This window comes from Astyanax mexicanus, chromosome 2 (genome assembly GCF_023375975.1).
Source record: "Astyanax mexicanus isolate ESR-SI-001 chromosome 2, AstMex3_surface, whole genome shotgun sequence".
Classification (NCBI taxonomy): domain Eukaryota; kingdom Metazoa; phylum Chordata; class Actinopteri; order Characiformes; family Acestrorhamphidae; genus Astyanax; species Astyanax mexicanus.
Genome location: NC_064409.1, coordinates 32182973 through 32209947, shown reverse-complemented (window position 1 = coordinate 32209947; position 26975 = coordinate 32182973). Strand labels below are relative to the sequence as shown.

The 26975-nt window shown below is 38.4% G+C and overlaps 2 protein-coding genes across 2 annotated transcripts in view; one reads left to right on the top strand and one right to left on the bottom strand.

The window, feature by feature from the left end:
- Positions 1-8035, top strand: part of shisal1a (shisa like 1a) — a 76079-nt gene extending 68044 nt beyond the window's left edge. Inside the window, exon 6 of the mRNA XM_049474226.1 lies at positions 6790-8035. Within this exon, the coding sequence (XP_049330183.1) occupies position 6790 (1 nt within the window). The 3' untranslated portion in view covers positions 6791-8035. The remainder of the gene's footprint in view (positions 1-6789) is intronic.
- si:dkey-14d8.1 (zinc finger protein 502) overlaps positions 1-26975 on the bottom strand; it is a 127323-nt gene that overhangs the window by 36430 nt on the left and 63918 nt on the right. The window lies entirely within an intron of this gene.

The following is a 26975-nucleotide window of genomic DNA, read 5'->3' as shown; positions in this document are numbered from 1 at the left end:
AGATTAAACTCAATCTGTAGTTTTCAGCTGTAATAGAAAACAATTTCTATCACTTGACAAGATTTTAGTAGTCTTACCTGCACTAGTAATGTTTTCATAGAAACATGCATCTACTTGTGAGAACAAGCACACTATGTATGATTATATAGTACATAAATATGTATACTAGTGCATCTCCAAAAAATAGATTGAGAAGTTACTTTGTTTCAGTAATTCAGTTCAAAGTGTGAAACTCTATATATTAAACAGATATATTAAACACAGAGTGACCTATTTGTCCCAGAAAATTAGAATATTATATAAGACCAACTGGTACTTTTGACAGTGTGGGCAGTGTGCCAAGTCCTGCTGGACAATGAAAGCTGAATCGCCATTAAAGGCGACAGCAGAGGGAAGCATGAAGTGCTGTAAGGTTTTCCAGGAAAAACTGCACTTACTTTAGACTTGATGACATAACACAGTGGATCAACACCACCAGATGACATGACTCTCCAAACCATCACTGATTGTGGAAACTTCACACTAGACCTCAAGCAGCTTGCAGGACTGTGTGTCTCTCCACTCTTCCTCCAGACTCTGGTTCCTTAATTTCCAAATGAAATGAAAAATGTACTGATGGTCAGTGATGGTTTGGAGAGTCATATCATCTGCTGGTGTTGGTCCACTGTGTTATATTAAGTCCAAAGTCTCAACCACATCTCACCTGCATCCAGGCTAGAGGAGGTCTAACATGGTACTAGAGTCTCCTTTCAGTTTTTATCAACACCTGGAACTTCTGTTTTAAAACAAGTCAAAACCATTTTAACGGCAGCTGGAAAGTTCCAGAGTTTTGTTGGCATCACTTCCGGATTTTGCAGCTTGTTCTGACTTAAAATATGTTGTCAGTCAGTCAGCTGATAATAATGTGAATGTGAATAGTGTGAATAAGCCTGATGGGAAATCAGACTCATTCCCTGCCCCAGTCCATCACTTCAGCAAACAGCTCTATCTAGTTTACTGTTCAATCTTTAAATTGTAAATATGATCCAATCCGTGTCTCTAAAACAAGAATACTTTCTAAAAACTGACTTTCCGAGGGTATCCCATTAAAGTGATTGAGCTGGTATGTTGACTTAAAAAAAAAAAAAAAAACAGTGTTTAATATGTTTGTACATATTAAATACATATATATGTGGTTGCCATAATTCTTAAAAAATAAAAGCATGTATATTCATAAGCTTCCAAACAGCTACAACTGTTTTAAAATAGAAACCAAACCCATGAGGGCTTTTGTAAATGAGAAAATGAAGCAAAATTAGCAAACTAAGACTGTGTTGCTGTAGAGCGCTCCGTCTGCAGTGAACGTATATTTGAGGACACCTGTTGAGTTGTTCTTCTCAGAATTAAGTTGTTTTGACAGCTGGACTCCTGGATGTTTCATTCTCTCTGTGTGAACTGTATGTGTGCGCCTCAGAGACTGTTCCTAAACAGAGGTGCTCTCATACCACCAACCTAAAAGCACTGTGCAATGCATTATAAATGAGACGCGTGTTGTGTACAGACAGATTTAAACTAGGCCAGGAAACTCGCACCTGCCGCAGAGTCTCCAAGTCTAAAATCAGGAGAATTGGATCATGTGCATGAAAGGGCAGAGATCAGCCTTCTCCGCTGAATCAGTCATTCATCTTCATTATAAACAGGAACACTTAAGCTTAAATAGGTGTGCTGTGTGTCTGTGGTGCTGCTCTACAGGCACAGAGGGACAGTGAATGAAAAGCAAGTAGCTCATTTTTTACTGTTGCTTTTTAAAAAAAAAAAGAGTGGTTGCTGCAATTGTTTAAATAAGGAGTAAAGGAAAAACCCGCTAAACACAACCTTTCACTGTCAGGAATAGGGCTGGGAATCTAAATTCAATATCAAAAAGCCACAGACCAAAATGTCTCTGTACTACCGTGTACCGAAAAAAAAAAAAAAAAAACGCAGCTGTTATCCCTTAAAAAGAACTCTTAAAAAGTGAAATGCAGTGCTCTGAGTGGTCCAGTGCACTGAGGCGCTGCCACTATAATCAGAAGATCACTAGTTCGAATACTGTTCATGTAGCTTGCCATCGGCTACTGGAGCCCCGAGAGAGCACAATCAGCTTTACTCTCTCTGGTTGGGTAAATGCCGTTCTCACCCCAGATCACTCCAAAGGGTGATGTCTATCAGCACAGGGCGTCTGTGAGCTGATGTATCGGAACCGAGTTGCTGCGCTTTCCTCCGAACGTGCTGTGATGCTACTCGGCAGAGCTACATCAGCAGCAGCTGGAAAAGAGGCGATTGACTTTACATGTATCGGAGGAGGCATGTGCTAATCTTCACCCACCTGGTGTTGGGGCATTATTAGTGATAGGGGGAGTCCTATTGAGTGGGTTGGGTAATTTTTTTTTTTTAAATTATATATAAAAAAAAATGAAATGCATCCAGTAATATGTAATAAGTGAAAATTATTTGTAGTTTACACAATAAAAGTAATGCTGTTGTTTTTGTTCTTAATAAAGTGCCCCAAACATGCTCATTGTTTTGTTTGTTCCAACAAGATCTAAAAATATGGTAATATGAGAATGAGATTACTCGTGTCGGCTGTTAAATAAATATGTTGTGTGAGAATAATTAGAGCTTTTTGGTTGCAATTTAGAAAAAGGTATAGAAAAAGTACTGTTATGTTGGCTATTGTCATAAATGCTGCTTGACCTCCAAGCAGAATTCATATTTAAGAAAATAATGTGATGATAATACATAGTTGTGATTTGCTGTAAACTTCAGCCACTTGACCTTAAGCCTTTTGAGCACTGACTTGATGCATGTTTCGAGACACTGACTGGAAAACTGACTGGACCGTTTTTTTTTTGTGAAGCAAAAGATTAAACAGTTATCTTGCATCGTAAATTAAAATATTTATGAACTCTTTATATTAAGTGTATCATTCTCGGAATACTGTTACTTTTGGCCTTCAAAAAGTAAAAAAAAAATACTTAAGGTTTTTTATTTGTTTGACCTTCTATCCTATTTATAAGACTTTAGACTAAAAGGAAATCGTATAAATTATCTTGTTTAATCTCTTCTTATTTAACCCGTCACACACTTGCTTGTTCACCCGTTCATGGCAATAAACCATGGTTGACCTAGAACTGCAAACATTTTAAACTGTTCATGGTACATTGCTCTGTTTCAAAAATGTATTGTAATGTGCTAAAATTATTTTAAATACTTTGATATTTTACCACAACAGGGTAGACAGCTTAGACTTTTTTTAAAGGGGTGTTTATCCCAGGATGACAGGTGAACAGGAAATTATTGGACAGTTTGATATTTTTATTAAAATTGCCTAAATAATTAAAAACCAGTATGAAAATACAATGGTTAAAAATGGCCAACTGTATGAACTGTATTTAATATGAAGGTTAATAGTTCTTTGAATATGTAAATTCAGTAAAATTTTTAATCTTAAAAATGTTATGTTAACAAGGTGTTTGATATTCCAATATATTGATATTGATGCAAGTATCTTTAGTATCAGCACTGAATCCTGTCTCTGGCAGCCTCTTTCTTTGGAGTTATCAGCACTCTACCTTTGTACTGAAAGGTAAATTTCCAAGCTGATAACACAGCACTTTTGTAAGACACTCTGCCTTTAAAATTTGAGAATGCCTTTAAATCCCACAAATGGAATTTGAATTGCTAAACAGAGGAATGCAAAGGTTCTTTTGCCTTTGAAGAGTAAATGTGATTACCATTTACTGTATACTACAATGTATTTAGGATTTCTACTTTTTTGTACTCTTCTTTTTTGAGTATTTTACCAATTTCTTTCTCATTTATTTTTAATTCTGAACTTGTCAAATTTATTGGCATGCGCATTGGCAATGGGTAGCTGTCCAAACTCCATTTCTAATGGCCTAAAGCTTTAAAATGTTTTATATCCCATTCTATTTACACCTGATCCCTGATCCTGTCTGCTAATTAACTAAGTTAAGCAGGTGTATTAAAGACTCTGCAATGTTATTACCTTCCAGTTCTGATTCAAGAGGTAAATGCAACAGGTAAAAGCAACAGGTGCTGAAAATAATTACACTTATGCGATTCTAACTCTGTTTGTATAGCTTGTTTGTTGCATGCTGTAAATAAAAAGAATTATGATATAATTAACCCTGTCTCACAGCCTGTAAAACATGGAAGAAATGAAGACTTGCAAATGGACTCTGTGAATCGTACCATATTTCTCTGCAACTAAATATAATTGACTGATGAATGAGTGTTTAGGTTTTACATTACCAATTATCACATCTGATTGTTATGGTCAGATTGAAGAATTGCATTTACTCACATTTTTGTTTTGGGTTCCCATAGTAAAGATGTGAAGAATGCCGACTAGGGAAGAGGAGCAGGTTTTCTTTCCCACAGTACTGCACATTTTGTGTGCTGACACGTACAGCATATACCTAAAATTACAAAATTAAGAAAAAAAAAACTGTCATTCAAATTTAGGACATTTAAAGTACACAAAATCTGTCTTCCCTGTGAAACTGAACTTAATTAATTAATTTATATATTTTATACTGCATGTCTAAACACATATACATGTGTATATCCCTGAAAAGAATATATGGTAGCTCTGTATGTATCTGTTGGACAGTGAAGGAAAACAGAAAAGGTAACTATTTTTCCTGTCCAGGTTTCAGATCAGATATGATAAAAGATATTTACTTCCCTGTCTAAATTGTCTGTAGGTGGTAAATTTTATTAGGCCTGTGTTTACAGAGCAGCCTGTAATCTCAGATGAGATTTGCTTTTTTTCTTTGCCAGATAAGATGTGTTTTCAAGGTGACCAGATGTGCTCATTCTATCTAGAGTAAGTCCAGCTGCAATAGGTGCTGGAAGACGGCTGCTGCTTTATGAGGGTGAAACCTGGGCTAGCTGTTTTTAGATTCACATGAAAGATAGCTTTTGCAAAGGAGAGTCCAACCACACTTCAGTGGAATGTTTCATATTTAGCCTTTTGTTTTTTTCTACATACAGAATCACTTCACAAAACAACAATTCACCACTTTCACCTATAGTTAATTATGTTCTTAAATGTGCTAACACGTCTGCATCATCTTTATGATGTACTTTTTTCATTGTGAACTTCTTTACTAGTCTGCTATAACAATATTGCAGCCTGTTGCCCTTGTCAATTAAACAAATCTTAAACATAAAAAAGGTGAATGACAAAATGTATGTTGGAAAAACAAAAAACAGTATAAGTGAGTTTTACCAAGGCAGTGTAGTGATGAAGGTCTCTGTAACCGTTTCACAAAGGCAGCAATATATCAGAATATTGCCGTGGTATTTACATCTCACTAGTAGATATGAGGCCCTATTTAACATCCTAGTCAACAGTATTTTCACGCCTTGTGCCTGAATTGTTTAAATAGCAAAGATGCTTGTGAGTATATCAATGCTGATGGGTGTGGTGGTCGGAAAGTGAGGTGATACAAGACTAAGACTACAATGTGTAGTTTATTAGCTGATCCGTTGGATCTGGCGGAAAACATACAATTTTAGGGCAGAGACCAGGGTTAAGAAACTCATTTAAACTAAGCATAGTACTAAATTCTGGCTCTCCACAACATCCAGCTTCTAGCTAACAGGTTAGCTGAATTAATTTTCATTAATTATAGCTTACAGTAATCCTGCAATCCTAAATTAATAAAAACACAGTATTCATTTGAAAATGAAATAATTATTGACTGATCAGGCACATCAGGGCAAGTTAAACATATATATATATATATATATATATATATATTTTTTTTTTTTTTTCCTCAAACCTTGACTATCTATCTAAGCTGGCTAATTCTGTCACAGGCTGTAATTTATTAAACACACAGTGGGTTTCATCTGTGTGATTTTGATTCAGAGACTAGTCTTTTTAACCAGTTATCAGAAACAATCTCATCACAGTTTACATCCCTGCTATCCCACTGCGTTCCGCAAAACCAGCGAGCTGATTGGCTGTTTCTCCTGAAAGGCGGAACTTTATCCTTGAACTGGCTCCACGATTGCCGTTAAGAAATTTTCCATTTACACAGGGACAGTGGCCTGTCTCCTCATTAATAATACAGCTGAACTGAGCGAAACGATTTGGGGCTACTGGAAATTTATTCAGGGGTAAAGCCCCCGTTTAATGTTAAGCCCAAAACACTCCCATAATTAATAAAGAGATTTAGTACATGCATTTTGCACATTTTGAGCCAAGCAAGGCATACTTTTTCCATCCTCACGATACCAAACACACACTGACACGCCCTAAATCAAGTTGCGCTGCACATGGGTGACTGCTCGTCTATAGATTATTAAAATAAGACCTCATGATCTCTTTTTTGTTTTCATATTAGTTTTTAACATGTTCACAAATAAAAAAGGCTAGATTACTACACTTCAATGCATCAGAATTCTTTCTGGCATGTCTTATATTTCAGACTTAGCCACTGGATACCACACAAGCAGCTAAAAGTGTGTGTAAATTTGTCTACCCACAACCAGCAGACTGTCTTAACCAAACAAAAAGTGAGGGGAAAAAAGTCTGAACATGATAGAATTAATCATATTAACTGCCCAAAGTTTATGTTGAAGTCTGTGTTAAACTAAATCTACCATAGTCCAAGTTTGCACAGGCTGGTTCCTTCAAGATTACAAAGCATAAATCCGACAACTATGAGCATTCCCAAACCCTGCAGTGATGAATATGAACCAATAATGGATTTTCTTTTGTTTTTCTCTCTACAGATGTTTGAAGCTTCAATCATTAGGCCATACTGTGCTTAGAGTACAGGAGAAGCTGCAGAGTTACAGTACAGCCACGGCCAACTGGAAACTCACCGGTTTCCCTCCAAGGCCTTATCTACCTTTAAAACGGACAGTCCGCTCCAGTGAGGAAGACAACAATGGACACTGAGGAAATGAAATTCAGCTGCTCCGTATTCTGTCCTGCAGAAGAAGCACTTTCTTCATCGTTTTGACTGCAACTTGTCCTACTGTAAACAGCTGTGGTTTAGGAACCTTAAGTCCTCTTAAGCTTAAGGAAACAGAGTTCAGGTCAGTAAGACCAGACTTTCTCGTAACGATAAGACGGATTCTGTATTCTGATTCTGTATTTTTCTGGCCTGACTTTCCTAAAGCAAGGAAGGATTATTTATAATGGCTGCAACTATCATACCAGCTCTGTAGTGCTTTCAACCAGAAAGAACGATGGACAGAATGAAATGATTCAATTCTGGCTTTAACTGACTAAGTCTAACAAGTGCGTTCAATATTCATCATACAGTTTGTCAAAAAAGATACTTCCTTTTTGCTTCACCTTCAAACTTAAGGCAGGAAAATGTATTAATGCCTGGATATACAAATGTGTAATGCTATCCAAGCATTAACATCATTCATTTAAAAGAACATTTGTACTCTTGCAATATGGTGAAGTACTTTAAACTACTGAAGTCACATAGCATCAGACAAAGCAATATGTAATGGCAGAACTTGATGAAAATGTGTCGGTCTTTACTTGTGTGTTTCTTAGTTAATTGATCATGTGATGCTCCCTCATAGAGCTTTGTTTTTACTTTAAGCAAAGCCATAGGAATAAATGGACCCCTTAGCTGGCAGTAGTTTTATTTTCACTGTGGAAAATGTGCACTGACTTCAGGTACGTATTTAGAAATAGGTAAAGCCAGTGGCTATTTAGACCATAGACATCCACCCGCACTAATGCACAGTGTTGTGTTGCATTAGATGGTATTAGAACGAGATCTCTGTGTGATCATGCTGTTTTTTTTTATTGTTTTAGGTGAATCTAATTTCTCCTCCTGACAGACAGAAGAGAGACATGCTCAGTGTTGAAGTAATGGGTTCTGGTGATAGTATAGTTGCCTTACAGTAAGTCTGTAGTGCACACTCTTGCATCATTGTGTTAGGTATTTCAGTCCAGGTGAAGTACAGCAGTGCACTTGTACGGTGGCCGAGAAAGCCCAGCGCAGTGCAAATTGAAAAGCGCTGCAAAAGCACAAAACACATCCATCAAAATTACAACACAGGCGCAGCAAATAGAAAAACGCGCTGCAAAAAGAAAAACGCGCTGCAAATAGAACCACAACACAACGGAAGTGAGTCACAACACAACGGAATTTTCCCGGGGGACCTTAAAAGATGCTGTACCAGCTGTATACAAAGGACAATAAGTGGCAAACAAGCTTCTGAAAAGTAAGTTATGTTTATTAAAAGTTCTGCTTCACAAAACGCCTTGTTTGCCACTTATTGTCCTTTGTACACATAGTGAAGTCCGAGACGTTACTGAAGACGCAGCTTAGCTGGTACAGTATCTTTTAAGGTCCCCCGGGAAAATTCCGTTGTGTTGTGACTCACTTCCGTTGTGTTGTGGTTGTATTTGCAGCGCGTTTTTCTATTTGCAGCGCGTTTTTCTATTTGCTGCGCCTGTGTTGTAATTTTGATGGATGTGTTTTGTGCTTTTGCAGCGCTTTTCAATTTGCACTGCGTTGGGCTTTCTCGGCCACCGTACACTTGTCATTTCTGTGGGTTTTATGACTGCGTGGAGTGTGTGGACGCAGTCCGGTTGTAATTGCACTTGTTAACTTTTTACTGTCGCAAACTGCGAGAATAAAGATCTATCTTTTGCAGTGTGTTCAGTGTGTCTGTTTGAGCATCTTACTCTTTCAGTGACGGTTCAAGGTGAGGTTTGGAGGACCAAAACACCCTTTAACACCCAAGCAGCAACATCGTAGCAAGAATACGAACATCAATAGGGACAACACCCAGCAAACCATAACAGTCATCTAACTATTCCTTAGAAACTACCTGGAACAACACAGCAATACCTTCACAACACACTGCTTACCTGGTAGTACAGACTTGGTACGTTCAACTTATTAAGTATCCCAAACTCCCAAAGACAAAAAAAAGGATGCTGTTTGGCGATTGACCATTTTGCAGATGGAACATCAGCTTAGTACGTACTGACCTGCCACTGGAACCTCACTGGAGCACATTCTCTTGTGTCCATGTGGGGCCTGTATGGGCCGCTCAACTGGGAACCAGAAAGTCATGTTCAGGTTCCGTGTGGGACCCACATATAGACGTCAATGATGGGATGAGGAAGAGATACACATGGGGCCCACCTTGGTTTATACATACATGTACAAACCCACACAAAGCTAATGCCTACCTGCAACACGCTTAGCCCATAACCATTCGTATGAGCTCCACGCAAATATGGCTATGTTCACGTTACAAGCCACATTGCTCAAATTTGCAAGCGTGTTTTTTTCCCCTACTGACCACAAGGGCAGCCAGGAAAACATTCAGTCTCCATGTAATAACTAATAATTATAAATAATAAATAATAAAATAATAAATAATAAATAACTGATGCATATGAATTGTTGCATAGTTTGCCTTTAAATTGCCTCTGCTGTCTGCTTCTTTCCTAATTCATCCCAAAACTTTCCTACATTTAAATGAATACTGAAGTCATCCAGAATATAAAAGGAACAGATAGTGAATCATGTATAAAACTTAAAATATTCTGTAAAGCATGTAGGTGTCTCTTATTTGGGAAGCTGTTAACTTGCCATTTCTGAGGTTTTTGAAATTTTTTGGACTGAGTGATCTGATGGTCTTAAACACATTAAGAGGGCAAAAAATGTAAGTAATTAAAAAAAAAATTAACTGTTAACTGAAAGCTATTCTAGGTGACTCTACAGCAGTGACGTGCAGATGCTATGGCCCAATGTGCTTGGGCGACTGCCCTTTTGCCGTCCTTGGCTGATATTGGGAGGGGAAAAAATAATATAGGCAAATATGATTTCATATTTCAACAAGATTTTCTTTATAATTCGTAATGTTGATTGAAGTTTCGTAAAACAAAGTCTTCAGAGTCAATCATTCAGATTCAGACACCTCGAAAAGGGAGGGGTGCGGCCAGATGTTCTTTTTTCATAATTTGGATGACTTTAGTATTGATCTACAATGCAGAACATTTCCAAATAATTATTTTAAATACATTTATGGTGCATCCAAATTTTTGACTGGTGCTGTATATTAGGTGGAGCACTGTAATTCTGACGTTTATCTGGCTTATCTTCTAATGCCAGTACTACTTTACATTGATTAAACAAGCTGTGTGTGTGTTTTTGCACATCAGTGTTAGCAATGCGTGCCACTTAAAGTAGCTATAAGCATTCTTTCGAAGAGCATCCACAAACATTTAGACATGTAGTGTATATTATCTTCTTCAGCCCACTTTTAACATTCGGCTGCTCTTATACTTAATTTTTTTCTCCCACACGACTTTCTTAACACAGGTCAAAGCGACCCAGCTTTTTCTGATTGTTAAAAGCCTCTCTGGAAGTCCCAGCTGCACAGGAGTGGTGCTTATTACCAGCCCACAGAGGCAGTCGCACCTGTTACCTCACACCAGCAGGAGATGCCTCCACTGGCTCGAGGTGTTGAGAGTGTTCCTGCTCTAATTAGTATCATGGCTGACTTTTTTTTCTCCTGAGAAGTCGCAGGATGTCCACAGTTCAAGCTTTTGTCCGAAACTGCTACCAGACAGTGTCAGATGTCAGTGTCAGGCAGTGGACATTGTTATTGGTGGATAAACTCAGAGACTCTGATTATTATGTTATCTCTGTCATATCATTAAAGCATATACATAACGGTCTGTGCAGGTTGGATGAGAGCGTCTGTCAACAGCAATTTTCATGTCTTGCCACAGAAGCTCAGTGGGTGTTAGGTCAGGACTTTGACTTAGCCATTCTAACACATTCTGGACCATGATAATAGTTACATGTTGTGTTCTAAGAGCATCAAATCTACTCTCATAAGGTCCAAAATAAATCACTTACAGAGAATATAATCTAGAACAGCTAAAGAGATGCAAATGTATTTAACAGTTTTACAAGTGGTAGCCACAATAAAATGCCTGGCTGTGTGAACAATTGCTTTGTTTACTGCAGATCTTTGTAATTGTAGAGGCATCCACACAGATTGCATTGTTTTTAAAAACTTTGAGAGACTATTTCCATAAATCTGTGACATCGTCTTTGTTTATAAACTGAGAAAAGGGTCTTTGAACTCAAGTACTTCCTCTTCTTGAGTCATTATTCCATTAGAGTAAAACAGAGCGAACAAAAACATCTGGATTAGGAAAGGCTTGTTTACTACAGGCCTGCTGCTGTGCAGAAGAATACAGGGAGAAAATAGAAAGATGCACAGAGAAAGAAAACAGAGCATAAACAGAGAAATAGGAAGAGAGAGAACAGGAACAGAGTAAACAGGAAAATAGAGACAGAAAAGGGAGAAAAACAATAGAGAGAATATGCAGAGAAATAGGAAGAAGGAATGAAAACAGATTTAACAGGAAAAGAGAGAGGAGAAAGCAGAGAATAAACAGAGAAAACAGGGCAAAAACAAAGAGAACAGAACGAAGGAGAGAAAAGAAAACAGAGAGCATAAACAGAGAAATAGGGTGAAAGAAAACAAATTAAACATGAAGAGAGACAGAAAAAAGAATAAACTGAAAAAACAGTTAGAAAACAGAAAAAAATAGGGAGAGAGTAAGAAAACAAAGCATACACAGAGAGAAAATAGAGAGAGACAGTAAACAAAAAAGAGAGACAGAAAACAGAGAAAACAAAGAAAATAGAAAGAGGGAGAGAAAAAATAAAGACAATAGAGACAGAAAATATAATAAACATTTAGAACATTGAGAGAAAAGAGAAAGAGGGAGAGAAAATAGAGAGAAAATAGAAAGATGGAGAGAAAATAGAATAAATAGAGAGAAGATAGAAAGAAGGAGAGAAAATAGAATAAACAAATACAATAGAAAGAGGGAGAGAAAATAGAATAAACAGAAAAAATAGAAAGAGGGAAAGAAAATAGAATAAACAGATCAAATAGAAAGAGGGAGAGAAAATAGAATAAACAGATAAAATAGAAAGAGGGAGAGAAAATAGAATAAACAGATCAAATAGAAAGAGGGAGAGAAAATAGAATAAACAGATCAAATAGAAAGAGGGAGAGAAAATAGAATAAACTGATAAAATAGAAAGAGGGAGAGAAAATAGAATAAACAGAGAGGAAATAGAGAGACAGACAAAAGAGGATAAACAGACAGAAATAGAGGAAGACAGAAAAGAAAGAGAGGGGGGGTGGTGTGGCATGATAACAGTTTTGCATCTCCAGAAATTGCCGCCATTTGTCACTGCTTCCGATGGGTTCTTCTTCCAGCTGCTGTGTCTACTTCAAAACACCACAGCAACAAATCACCCAGCCTGTATTAATCTATTAGAGCCCTATTTATATCCCCCACCACCGTCCGCTGTCTGCAGAGAGCCAGGAAGCTATTCTTTGGGTGGCATGAAGTTAGTGTTAAACAGATTAGCTCATTAGGCGGGAGCAGGGTCTTTATGTATGCATTACAGCTTCATCCTCACACTCTCCACAGAGCCCTCAGATATTCACAAGCAGCAGAAAGCACTCCAGCTAGACTCACCTCACAAGGCCAATGGTACTCAAGGGAACCATCTTCCAGTCTTTGTGTATTTATTTCTAATACTTCATTTGTACTGGCGACGTACTAAAGATGAGAGCAACCATCTGGCCCAGTTTGAGCTTCATGGTCAATCCCTCAGCAGCAAAACTCATAAATGAGCCATTGTTTTTATGCATATGCTAATATTTCCACATAGCCCTGAAAAATAAAAGACCTACTTCTAGATATGTATGTCATGCAAATTCTGCTGTTTATAAAATTAACAAATTAAAAATAATAATCCTCATATTTATAACATTTACTTACTGATAACAATAACCTAACATCATAACCTGTAACCTGTGTTTGCCCTTTTTCTAAATATGAATGTGAATTTGCCCATATTACAAACACTGAATTACTTTCTTAAACCACAATATAAAAGTTAAAAATGGGTCCTGTGGAAACAAAAACACAAGAATGGGATGGACATTTAAATCTAAAGACATCTAAATTATATTTAGAGTTGTGTCACTTATTATTTTCCTGTGTCACTGGTTTAAAAAAAAAACACAATAAAATGTCTTAAGCACTGATATAAACTGCATTCTAAATGACTTATTATTACTTTAATAGTCATTTAAGGTGTCAGCATAAGAACATTAAAATAAAAGTTATGTTTCATCCCAGTAAGATTCAAAGCACCAAAACACATTATTTGCTCATGCTCTGTATTCTCATGTATTTTTTATTAATACACTTTGAAGACAGCGTTATACAGTTTACAGTTTAGTTTCTCCAGCACTGAGGCTGGAGCGATATTTAGGGTTGCCAACCTTCCCTTAAAATCCAGAATCTTCCCGTATTTGGGCAGTAAAGTACGCATTCCATATTGAATTGATCCGGGACGCGCTTTGTCATGTATTTTTGAGGTTAGTTATTAAGGCGGGTGATTTGTTGTTGTGGGTGATAGTCAAAATTGCATTCTTCCACTTAAGAAATATAGCTAAAATCCGCAGTATACTCTCTCTGGAAGATGCTGAGAAGCTGGTACATGCATTCATAACCTCCAGGCTGGACTACTGCAACGCGTTGTTGGCTGGAAGTCCACATAAATTACTCCATAAACTCCAGCTAGTTCAGAATGCAGCCGCAAGAGTGCTTACCAGAGCTAGAAAGTTCGATCACATTACACCTATTCTTTCATCCCTACATTGGCTACCTGTTAGATTTCGTATAGATTATAAAATACTTCTCCTGACGTATAAATCCCTTAATGGTCTGGCCCCGCATTATCTACAGGAACTCCTTACTCCTTACAATCCGCCGCGTTCACTCCGCTCCCAAGACGCTGGCCTGTTATTAGTCCCGCGTATTAGAAAAAACTATGCAGGAGGAAGAGCGTTCTTTTATAAAGCTCCCCAACTTTGGAATAGCCTCCCTATTAATATACGGGACTCAGACACACTCTCAATCTTTAAATCTAGACTCAAAACATTTCTATTTGCTCAAGCTTTTGAGTAATGTCTCATTACAATTTTCTTCCTCTTACAGCTTATCCAGCAAATATAAACCCTGTCCTAATCATCTGCTTTCTCTTTCTCTCCCCATGTCCTGAGCTGCTGCTACCAGTGCCCATCCCACTCCAGCAGAGTTTTATAAAACCATTCTAACCCCTTTTTCTTCCCTCCCCTCTCTGTTCTCTCTCTCTATCTTTCTCACATGTGCTGAGACGCCTGGCCGGCCGGTCTTCCTGGATGCGTCCGTCTGTGGTTCCAGCTTTCAGGAATCAGCCCTGTCCTTCTACTCAGAATTATACACAGCCCTTCTAACTTCTGCTTTTTTTTCTCTTCCTTTCCTTTCTGTTTTCTCTATCTATCTCTTTTACATGTATGGAGATGCCCTGTTCCTGATGTTCCCAGCCTGGCTCTCCACTGCCCGCTGTGTCGTTCTCCGGCTCTGCAACCCTGCACTGATTACCATTAACACACTCAGTATCTGTTTCTGTATTAGCCATAGCTCTATAGTTTGTGCCCATCACATTCTTATATTCATAAATTAGTACCTGTTATATTAGCCATAGTTCACATTAATTCTCTGTACTGTTTTTGTTCTGTTATTTGTTTGTTGTTTGTTTGTACTGAGCGGGTCAACCCGAGTAGGATGGGTTCCTCGGACTGAGTCTTGGTTCCTTCCAAGGTTTCTTCCTCTTAAAGGGAGTTTTTCCTTGCCACTGTGTCACCATAAAATTGGTGTGGTGCTGCTCATAAGAGGCGTGGACCTGTTTTTCCTGTAAAGCGGCTTTGTGACAACCTTTGTTGTAAAAAGCGCTATATAAATAAAATTGAATTGAATTGAATTGAATTGTTTCAGAGACACCGCGCGGCGCTGCCCCCCTCCGCTGGAGAACAGCCACCCCTTCTAAACAGAGGCTGCGACTCTCATTGGTCAAGACAAGGAGACTCACAACCAATCAGAAGCGCAGCCTCTGTTCAGGCGTGTCTGTTCTCCAAGCAGAGGGGGGCAGCGCAGTGTCTGTATCTGCGTTCTAAATCACTCTCTTCCTATCAGTGAAACAGTGCACTATTTACTACTGGTTAACACGCAATATAGTGCACTATTCCTGTGATAGGGCGTGATTTAGAACGCAGAGACCCGTGCTAACGCACAACGTTAAACAGCACGCAGGGAGAGAAACGAGAGGCTGAGGAGAATACAGGGAGAGGGAGCAGTGTCAGGGTTCCCTGTGCGACAGGCGTCTCTAGAAGCTGATATGGTATTAAATTCACATTAATAACAAAGTTCATTTGAAAGCATATATTATGCTAAATATATTATTATGCCAAAAATATTTCTGTTATGAACTACATATTTCTGAACGAAACATAAAGTACTGTGCAAAAGTTTTAGGCCCCTGTGGGAATTTCAGTAAAGAAAAAGCTTCTTATCTGTGAAGTAAGTTTTTAATAGCTCAGTAAAACTATAAAAATACAATAAATACAAACAGCAAATTTATAAAAAGCAGAGCTTTTACAGCACTGTTTTCCTTAAAACATCTCCTAATCTCTCCTCATCTGAGTTTAAAAGAGTTATTTATCTTTAAAATATGATATATATCATAGCAACCCACTGTCGGGTGGCATTTACTAATGCTAACCAACATCGGTTAGCACTTGTAGTGCTAATGCTATCGAGAAAATCTGGAAATCTATGCTTACTGTAAGTAACAGGAAGCGCTCTACTCACCCAAATAAACAGTTTTAGGGAGAGATATGTGTACATTAAAATCCAGTGCTCGTTTGACTTTAAAAGCAAATGTTTTTTTAAGAATGACATGTTTATTTACTTAGCTAAGTTTTACTTAACTTTATTTGAGGCTCTTAAGATACTGTAGCTGATTACAATACCTGTTTAAAGTCACTGGTTTCACACCACCCTGATTTTTCAACCCGTCATTATCATTAGTCCATGTTGTCACTACAGCCTCCACCAATCCACCTATCCATCTTCTCTTTAAGCGCATGAGTGAGTGACTGATCGTTTCTGCAGTGTGAGACTCTCGGTCAGTGCAGGGTTCAGGTAGAAACTGATGGATTTCATCTGACAGAAGAGTGCCTGAGTGTGACTGACAGTTTATGTATAGTGTTTGCTGTCTCATGCTGACTTGGCAGGTAAATGCAGTTACTCTTTCCTGTTCCACAATATGTTTTTTTTTTTATGGTGGCTTCCTAGTGTTTCTGAAAATAAGGTGTTTTAAGACCTGCTCTTTTTGAAGTTAAACCTGAATCAGGTTTTTTGGGCAGAAATGAATACAATAATTTTGCTCGGGGGTAGACCAAAACAAGCACAAAGAGAGGAGCTGGTCTCAGTCTCACTCAGTCTCAAACTCCAGAACGATTTGTTTGTGGAGACTATTTGATAATGCTTTCTTGATTGCCTTTTTTTTGCATGTTTGTCGCTCTTGAATGTTTCAGATCATCAAACTAATTTAAATATTAGTCAAAGACAACACAAGTAAACACAAAAAAAAGTTTTTAAAATCCCAACCTTCATGGCCCTGTGTGAAAAGGTGTAAAATTAAACTTAACTGTGGTTTATTATACTTGTCACGTCCTGGCCCTGTTTCCTGTCTGTCCTCGTGCCTGTGTTTGCCCCAGGTGACCTGTGCTCCTGTGTTTCTGTGTCAGTAGTTTTCCACCTGTGTTAATTTGTAGCTCCGCCTCCTAGCCCCAGGTAGAATTGGAAATACCTGGGGCTAGGAGGCGGAGCTACAAATTAGCTACTGTGTGTGTAAAAAGTCCTCCTGTGTCAGTGACTCACAGTGTTGCCAGATTGGGTGGTTTCTTGCCAAATGTCGAGTTGTGTCTGAAATTATCTGGAGGAAACGCTGCGATTTGACGGGTGAACAAAACTACCAAGTGTAAAGAGTTTGAAAAAGTAACTCAGCAGTGTTATAGTTAGATATCTAACCTGGCAGAGACAGAGCTTCCTGCACATTTGAAGCTGTGTTTATTAAGCAATAGAACACGAGAGGGAGTGTATTATCGCGAAATAACATCAAATAACTCGCCTTCGGCTCGTGCCTGCGACCAAATCACAGCCGTGATGTTATTCGCGATAACACACGACCTTGAGTGTTCTATTGCTTTTATACAACAGTTTCTTTTTTTTACTAAATAATTAAAGAAATCAAATCAAAGAACTTTAAAAAATTCAGTTTGAATATGCTTTAATATGGACTGAGCCTTCCGCCAAAAAGTAGTTCCACCACAACTTAACTACATACAGTGTATGGTTCAGGCAGACTAACACCACGAAAGTTAGCTTGAAAGCAAAATTGGGAATAGTGAAGATGGTAACGGTAGGACCGTGAAATAACGCTAATACTCTCCTCTCCTGCTCCGTGGAGTCGTCTTCAGGTGAAAGCCGCGAATCTTAGCATTTCTGCTTATTTTCCTGGGTGGTGTTGGTTTTAGCTAGCTGGCTGGACTGTGGTTAGGTTAGCGTAGCTTGCTTTAGCTCAGCGTTAACTTAGCTTAGCCTAGCCTGGCTGGTTAGCGTTCTGGCTGTAAGACGGCATTAACCGAGCGATTTTCGTTCCCTTTTTTCCACGAAAGACGAGCCAGCGCTGCGGGCTTCGGGCGAGCGTGCCGCGGCTGAGCGCTAGTCTGTGCTAAGCTAACGCTGCTGCGGGTGTCCTGAGTATATACGCCGTTATTCGGCAACGCGTCGGCGGAGAGATACAAGTTTAGTGTGAGAAGGCCGTGATGTTATCACGAAATATCATCGCGGCTAGATCACTTCTCAACCAATCAGATTGTGAGGTCGGAACTAACTGTTGTATAATGTTTGTTATTATATGTGAGTGTTTCTTTCTTTCATTGCTTGCAAGGTTATTTTTATGTACTGTATTTACTTTTTTGGTTTGTGTGTCCAATGATACAAGGCACAAAACACAGAATACAAACATGCAGAAAAACATTAAAAAAAAAATTTGTAATTAGTGATATTTACGAAATGTAAGGTATTTTAGTTAAGATCATATTGGAATAAACCCTGTAATATTGTTAATATGATGAACATCATCTGTTTGAGTGGTTTTCTCAGTATTTTGGCAGATTTGAAACACGTTTTACCCAGTGAATTGGTTTTATCTGAATCCCACTGTAACATCTGGCAACCCTACTGGTTCGCTGTTCGCTCCGTTTCTTCGGCTGTCTGTTGCTTAGTAGCGAGACCCACAATGCATTTTGGGACACATTCAGCTCGCTAAGCAAGCAGCAAAGTTTACTATAAATCATGATGCATTATGGAAGTTTTTAGTGCCCTCAAAATCATGTTCCAATTTCCCCTTAAGATTCGGACACTCAAAGAAAAATGGCTGACATACTCAATAGTGCCCTAACTAGTAAATAGGGAGCCATTTCGGTCACAGCCAGTGTTTGCTGTCGGTCTTTGCACTAACCTATGTTGTTTTGTCTCTCCGTGTTTCTCTGTTTTTATTGCCATAGCCCTAGTCCTTTGTTCCTTATATATCTTCTTGTTTATTTCTTGTTTTTTCTAATTTACATCTTCTTTTTTATTTCTTGTTCTGTCCTGTTTTGTTTTGTTTATCTAGTTTTATTTATAGTTTATTTCCTTTCGTTTGCCCACTTGTTTGTTTATGTTACTAGCCCTGTTTGGTTTATTGTCTTGTTTTGTTTATTCGTTTGTTGGCCTCCCTCTTTGTTTATTATTATTATCACGTGTTTGTTTTGTTTTGTTTCCTTGTTCTTCGTTTCTTTGTTTGCTATTTATTTAATAAAATATCTTTTACCTGCGTTTACGTCCGCCTCCACGTCGTCCTGCCTGGCTTTTCCGTGACAATACTTGAGTTCAATTTCTCTAGCCACACCCAGGCCTGATTACTTTTACACCTGTTCTCAATCAAGACATCACTTAAATATGACCTGCCTGGCAAGGCAAAGTAAACCAAAATACTAAAGCTAAGGTAATAAAGCTGTTTCTAAAGTTTTCGGACGTGTGGTGAACCTTCCCAGGAGTTCCCAGCTGACCAAAATGAACCCGAGTATAGCGATTTTTTAATTTTTTATTTTTTTTGTTTACATTATTAAAAAAAAAAATGTATATATTAGTCTATTTAAATTAACCAGCTTAGCTAAGGCTACAACATAAAGGTATATGAACATCATGTCATGAAACTTACTATTTGAATCAAATATACTAAGATTACTAAGATACTATAAAATTCAGCACATCATTAAATTATTTTAATGTAAAATTCCTGAAAATCTGAAATAAAGCTTGGATATAAAACCATTATGTATAACTGTAAAAATAAGCGAAAAAGACATAGGGCAGATTAACTTATCACCCCATGAGTGAGAGTGTGTGTGTGTGTGTGTGTGTGCTACTTCACAGAAAAGTGTCTTAGCCTGACTCTGGAGTTCAATAACTCTCTGTTAATCTGGTTTACTGGGGTTGTATGTGCGCAGATGCAGTTTCCAACTTTGGGTATTAACGGATTAATTCATCCAAGTAATTGATTGTCTGAGATGTGAAGTGAGGCAAGATAATGTGATGAGAGTGGGAACTGTGGCCTTGTGCTGCAAGGCTTTCAGTGTGCTACAAGTAACTGAGTTTATTTTTTTCATAAATTATTTTTTTTTAAGGAACAGGAACTTTAAAAAAGGCTTTTAGGATGTGTTTACTCATACAAGAACAGTGCTAGATATCTATAAACTGTGTTAAAAGGGGAGATAAAGGGGAATCCATCCATGTTTTACATGTCCATGTAATCCAATTATCATAGTTACATTCCTAATTGTTTTTATGTTTATAATGTTCTTTAATATTAAATGTATTATTTTGTTTACATAAACTTCTACACTATGAATGTAATAAAAAAGAGACCGCAACCTTCTTAATAAACCTTTTTAAAACTATTTTAAACAGTGATAAATTAAAGTGAAAATGTCGGGAAAAAGAAAATGATTGTCACTTTTCTGTCCTCTGTTTATTCTGTTCTGCTCTTTAGAAAGTCCAGAAGGTCAAGAAAGGCAGATGATTGTATTTTGTCATCTCAACATAATAAGTTAGATGTCAGAACACCCAGGTTAAGAATCCCCTCTTTTCAGGATTTTGTTTTTACTAATTTTTTTAAAACCACGTATCATTTTTGTTCCACTTCACAATTATGTGCTACCAACAAAATACATTTAAGTGTGTGGTTGTAAGGTGACGAAATGTGAAAATGTTTAAGGGATATGAATACTTTTGCAAGCCACTGTAAGTCATCCTTCTCCATATATATATACTAATGTGTGTGTTAAGCAGTGGGGGCATTTGCTGGCATAGGTCTGGTCCACTTAGCTTTATAAAGAGAAAAATCAATATAATGTAATTATTGACCACCATTATTCTTTGTTGCAACACTGATATTCTGATGAAAAAGGTATTTTCCAGCATGACAGTTACCCCATCCAAAGGGAACAACAGTCACTGAAAGGATTTATAAAGATGACCATGATGTAAATCACATGATGTGGCCTTTCCAGAGCGCTACCCACATGTTAGACAGCATTCTGCACCACCATCATTAAAACACCAACTGACAGAATACATGTGTTTTGGAAGAGCAGTGTTTAATAAAAAAAAATAGCTTTAGTAGTACAAAAGCAGCAGATCAAGACACTTCTTAAGTACTAAGAAAATTGTAAAATGGTAGTGTATCCTCATTATGAGCAACCTCAGAAGTCAAAAGTAAGACAGTGAAAAATCATTTTGCCAATAAAGCCAAATGTCAAATGCTATTTCAGGGAAATATATATTTCAAATGACTCTGTACTGCTTATTTAACAACTGAATTCCGTACTAAAGCTTTACACCATACACTCACATTCAAAGATAGTAATAAAGCTCATATTCTCTTATTTCAAAAAATGGATTTGTCTGTGTAGTGCCAACTGTTGGTGATTTACCTTTTAAATCACTAATAACTCAGCCAATGAAATAGCAAAAAATAATAAAAAGTATTTTAGGTTGTAATGTAATTGTTTCTGGCTTTTTGTCGTGGTTAAAAGCGTTGCTCTATAGTGCTAGACTTATAATCTTAAGCAGTGTATTTGCCCTCCTTCACTCCTCTGTCACTTTAATTACGCTGCTGCTGATAACTGGTTCTTTAACAGTTCAGCCTGCTGCAAGTATGTAAAGGCAGCTCGGCCTCAGAGCCACAGGAGATTCAGTTCTTCCAGCCAGAACTCAGCAATTAGAGCACATGTTAATTGCTCTGCCTTTTAATTTCCAGAAGTTTAAATTAATTCAGAAAATGACCTAATCATTCTAAAACTGGCGAAAGCATGAATCATGCTCTCCACTGAACAATCTGTAAAACTAGCCATGCAAGGCTCTGTATTCTGTAAAATTGTGAAAGTGTAGGAAAAAAGAAGAATTCTTCTTTTTCTGGAGTAACTGTCTCTACTGTCCTGAGAATGCCTTCTACTAGATTTTGGAGCATTGCTATAAGGATTTGACTGCACTCAGCTATTAATGATGATCTCCACCCAACCCCATCACCAACCCATCCCTACTTTATTGGATGGGGACAGTTCCCCTGCTTCACAGCTCAATGCTGGGGGCTTCTAATCGGCTTCAAGGTCTCATTTTCATCATTTTTTTTATTCATTTTAAAATGTCTAGTTGTGGTCTCTAGTATGAATGAATGTCACATGAGCCATTTTTGTGCTTAGGTGTTTCTGTTTAGCCCTGCATTAGATCACTGAATTACTGGTCTCTGAAGAAAGACAGCATTTAGCTCTTCCTCATGAATATTCATACATGCAAACATATCACTTCTGATTGGCTAACAGCACTGCAGCAGAAAATGCCTACCTGCCTTCACCCCCGATCACCCCTCAACCACAGTAAATTTTACAGCTTTAAAAATCAAGGGACAAAATGTTTTCAGAGATATAGCCTTAGTTATAAAGACACGGCACTAAGTGCTAGGAAAAGTTAACCCGTAAACTTCGCTTAACATCAGACTCAAGGCGAGACTTAGACTTATATCGCCGTTGTTCAATGAAAAACAAGTATCTCCAAAACACCAACTTTACAGGAGAGGGAACAAACCTTCTAAACTTTCATTGGAAGTCAATGTAAAAAGAGCTTATTTCGGGCTATATTAAAGAATTTCTATTGGTCTGTTCATCAAGAAATTTTGGCACAGTCTAAGGGACAGTTTGTGTGTTTAAATTATGTACACACACAGCCGCAATCGCAAATCATGTCAGAGCATATGTCCAACAGTTTTGGAACACCCTGCCTAAGAATGCGTTATGCATACATTTTCATTAATTGTTGACACAGATCTGAAAAAGCACACACAAACCTCATATATTTCTTGTAGAGAAGTATTACAAAAAGATTGACTCTTTGGCGCAGATACATATTAACCTACTGGTACCATTCATAATGCCAGTGGAACAATGATGTGCCATCCAATACATCTATTATGTCCTGACCTCACGAAAGCTCTGGTCACTGAATTCTGAAATTATTTTTAATTCCTTTGATTTCAGATGAAACAACGAATGAGCAGGAGTCACATTACTCCATGATTCTCAGTTGGCAATGGGAATTCAGCTTTTTAATGAAATCAAATAAATAAAAGCAGACCTCTCAAGTTCAGAGGCTGGGAGAGACAGCTGGCTGTATTTCATAGCAAAAGGGCAACTCCCATCCAGAGCACTGCTGAAGGCAGAAGGTCAGTGCACAGCAGCAGGGCAGTAGAGTCATTCTGCTCTTTCTGATCTCCCAGCTGGACTCCAAAGCTGTGAGATGGGCAGAGCGAGTAGAGAAACTCAGCACTGGCTCCCACCGGCATCTGCCCTTTGCGCCTTTGTGTTTTGAGGGTGTTGTATTGATTTTTGCCGTTTTGTTGATGGAGAAGGCTCGAAAAGCTTTCTGCAATCAGCAGCGCTTTTTCTGAAAAGCCATTAACAGCTACATGCAACTTGACATCCACCACGGGTCAAATACTTCATTTAGAAAATGGAGGGGGATTTCTCAACCCCAGGTTTCTTACACTTCTGATAAGCCCACTCTGCACTGGGGCTAGTTGTCTTAATTAAATTTTTAAAAAGACTGTATATATGATGTACAACTCTACACTCTACAACACTACATTTCTGACTCTACAGAGTTACTACCACTGTAAATACTGCTACAAGGAGTATACAAGCTTAAAAAGAAGTAACTGCATTTAGAAAATAGCGCAGTGCTGACATCTGCTGACAACTGTACAAATGAGGAATTACATTTGTTCACACGTGAAGATGTAGGAGCCATGCAGGCTGAAACCAGAGCGTGGATATGATACGTCTGGGAAATAATTTTTGTTACCAATAAACTTACATTTAGTTTAATAATTTAATTATTATTATTAATAATTACCTGTTACCACTTTAATTAGGAGTTAAGCACTTTAAAAATACCACAGATTAGCACCTTTTTTACAACAACAGTGAAAGACACTACAGAGACAGGTGGTGAACAATCCATGTGTGAAAATGATGAGCTCATGCTCTCTTAACCACTTCTTCACAATTCCATTCACAATCCTGGCATTGGCACCCCCTGTAACCTGGTCTATATTTAGTATATTCATTCTTTCAGCACATACTGTTGCTGAACCTAGACCTGAGCAACTGTAGCATCAACCCCACATCATTTACTTACTTAAATCCAGGTGGTGACTAAGGCAAAGTATTTCTGTGCATGTGAACAATCTGAAGAACTTCCTACAATTCGAACTACTTTAGTATTATGGCAAAGCTTACTGAAAATCTGAAAATTTGGATGTGTGGTTTTGTGAATTGTGGTTGGATAAAACCAGCCTATTTTACAAAATTGTGTTTTAGCAATGGAAAAAAATAAATAAAATGCAGGAACCAAAATTGATGCCAGAGAGAAAGAACTGTAGTCATGCCATGTGCTGTGTTTTTCGTTGCTTGGTTTTAACCTCTTATGTTAGAACTCAGATATTGTACCTGTATGTTCCCTAATGTAACCACTATAGGGTAATCTGACCGATTATGAAGCAGACTTGCTCTTTCCAACAAAGGCAAGAAGTCTCCTGACTTCAGGGGGACTGTAAACATTAATTGTGCAGTGTGTATTGTGGGGTGTCTATAATCAAATATTTAGTCCTCCAATCTTATCCTACAGCAGTCTCTCAGTGTGTCCCAATTCAGGGGCTGCATCCTTCGAAGGATGGGTAGGCTGCAGCGGCTCTACTGAAATGGGACACGGAGTATTTCCTGTTTCCTGTTTGAGATTCTACCCGCCACCGATATATATATATATATATATATATATATATATAAACTAAATAATATAAATGATATAATATATAAATAATATTTATATTATCTATAAGTATTTATATATCTATAAACTACATAATACTACATATACTACAGGTGCTGGTCAACGAATTAGAATAATTTGAAATAGTGCAATCATGAAATTCTTTGAATGCATTTTTTGTGCAGAAAGCAAATCAGGTGTTCACCGCACCTGTCCTACTCGTTAGACTAATCACAGAACTCGTTACCTGGAAAAGAATTTGCTCAGCTGAGCTTTCCAAAAGGCCCATTTAGGCCATTTAACTGTGACACTGTTGTTTTATTGAATTAGAATAATGGAGAAACCGTTTCATTGAATTAGAATAAATGCTTGAATTTTTGTTTTCTGTGAAGAGTGTTCACTGTGCAGTATAAAGTCAGGGTTGAGTAGAATTTCTAAGTTGTAAAATCAATCATGGGTAAGCAGCGCGACCTCTCAACCGGAATAGTGGCTCAAATTCAAGCCCTTCGCCAACAAGGCTTGACCCAAACTAAAATTGCTGAGCAGCTCGGCATCAGCCAGTCTTCCGTCTGCAAAGCTCTCAAGAAAAACTGCAGCAAGCGCACCAACTGTTCCGGTGTCCGAAAAACTTCTGCTCGCGACAACAAGCAGCTGAGAAAGATCGCAGTCAGCAACCGGTTCAAGTCCACTTCCGAGCTCACCGACTTGTGGAACAAGCAGACCGGCGCTGACGTCTCCAGATCAACCACTTACCGTCGTCTGCGCGAACTCGGCTTCAAATCTCGCGTTCCAGCAGTAAAACCGATGCTGAACAAGAAACAAATGGAGAAACGGCTGAAGTGGGCCAAAGAACACGGCAAGTGGACTGCTGAAGACTGGCAGAAAGTGGTCTTCAGTGACGAATCACGCTTCTGCATCTCCTTCGGTGACCAAGGTCCTCGTGTCTGGCGTCGTGGTGGCAAAACCTACAACCACGAGTGCGTGAAAAGATCCGTCAAGTTTCCCCAGAGCGTTATGGTCTGGGGATGCATGTCCGCTCGAGGTGTAGGGAAACTCTGCTTCCTCAAGAAGACTGTCAATGCTGCCGTATATCAAGATGTTCTGGAAACGTTCCTGATTCCGACTGGTGAGGAACAGTTCGGCGAAGAAGACTTCATATTTCAACAGGATCTTGCACCGGCTCATGCGGCAAAGTCGACCAAAGATTGGTTCACTAAAAAACAGCTTGAAGTTTTGGCATGGCCAGCCAACTCGCCTGACCTCAATGTCATTGAAAACCTTTGGGCCATCGTCAAGCGGAAAATTCGCGACAGAAAGCCTACTACGCTGGACCAACTGAAGCAGAACATCGCCACTGCCTGGGAAGCTGTGAGTGCGGAAACTTGCGACAAGCTCGTCAAATCGATGCCGCGGAGACTTCAGGCAGTCATACAAGCCAAGGGGGCAGCCACAAAATACTGAGAAAGTGATGATTGTAATTATAATAAAAATTATTCTAATTCAATGAAACGGTTTCTCCATTATTCTAATTCAATAAAACAACAGTGTCACAGTTAAATGGCCTAAATGGGCCTTTTGGAAAGCTCAGCTGAGCAAATTTTTTTACAGGTAACGAGTTCTGTGATTAGTCTAACGAGTAGGACAGGTGCAGTGAACACCTGATTTGCTTTCTGCACAAAAAATGCATTCAAAGAATTTCATGATTGCACTATTTCAAATTATTCTAATTCGTTGACCAGCACCTGTACATAATACAGCCGACTCCTCTGCTGACACCGCCCTTTTCGTTCTGAAATAAGCCGGCACGCAATGAATCTTGGGATACTGTAGGCTGTGAAGGATACACCCGGTGCATCCTTCATTCCCGAGGAAAAGAAGGCCACATTTGAAGGAGTCTTCGAAATGGGACAGCTTAGTGGCACCGCTGTGACGTAATTGGCCTTCAAATGAGTCCTTCGAAGGATGCAGCCCCTGAATTGGGACACACTGTCTGTTTAGTATCTTTAGGCTAGAGGGTGGCCACCTCCCAAGGCATTTGGTTATTGGCCAGAGACATGTATAGTAGTTAGTTATTTTGTTTCATTTGTTTTCTAGCTAGCTGTTTTGTGGTTCACAGTAGGAAAGTGAGCTTGTTTCTTGTTACTTTCTGGTGGTCTACAGGTCAATTCTTTAAGTGTGGTACTAGAGAACAAAGCAGTTTAGAATGTGTGGCTGATTTTATAAGCTCTGTTGTAAATAATGCTCTTACCTTTTCTTCTGTTTGTACATAATCTCACAGATTTTATTAAAAACGTAACATTTATTTTAAAGCCAACAAAATTGCAAATATATTAGTTTTAACATCAGTTACACGGCTATTGTAGAATCCACACAGATTGAATAAAGTCTTGATTTTACCCCACCACTTTTGTGTAGATTAGGGTCCATAGACTTTAATCTAGACCAACCTTTTAACACTGTGGACCACGAGTCCATCCCGCTGAATGTTGCTCTTTCAAACTCATCTGAGACCAGTTTCTTTGTAATGTTGTTTCCTATTGTGAGGCAAACAGGTTTTCAAGCCTGA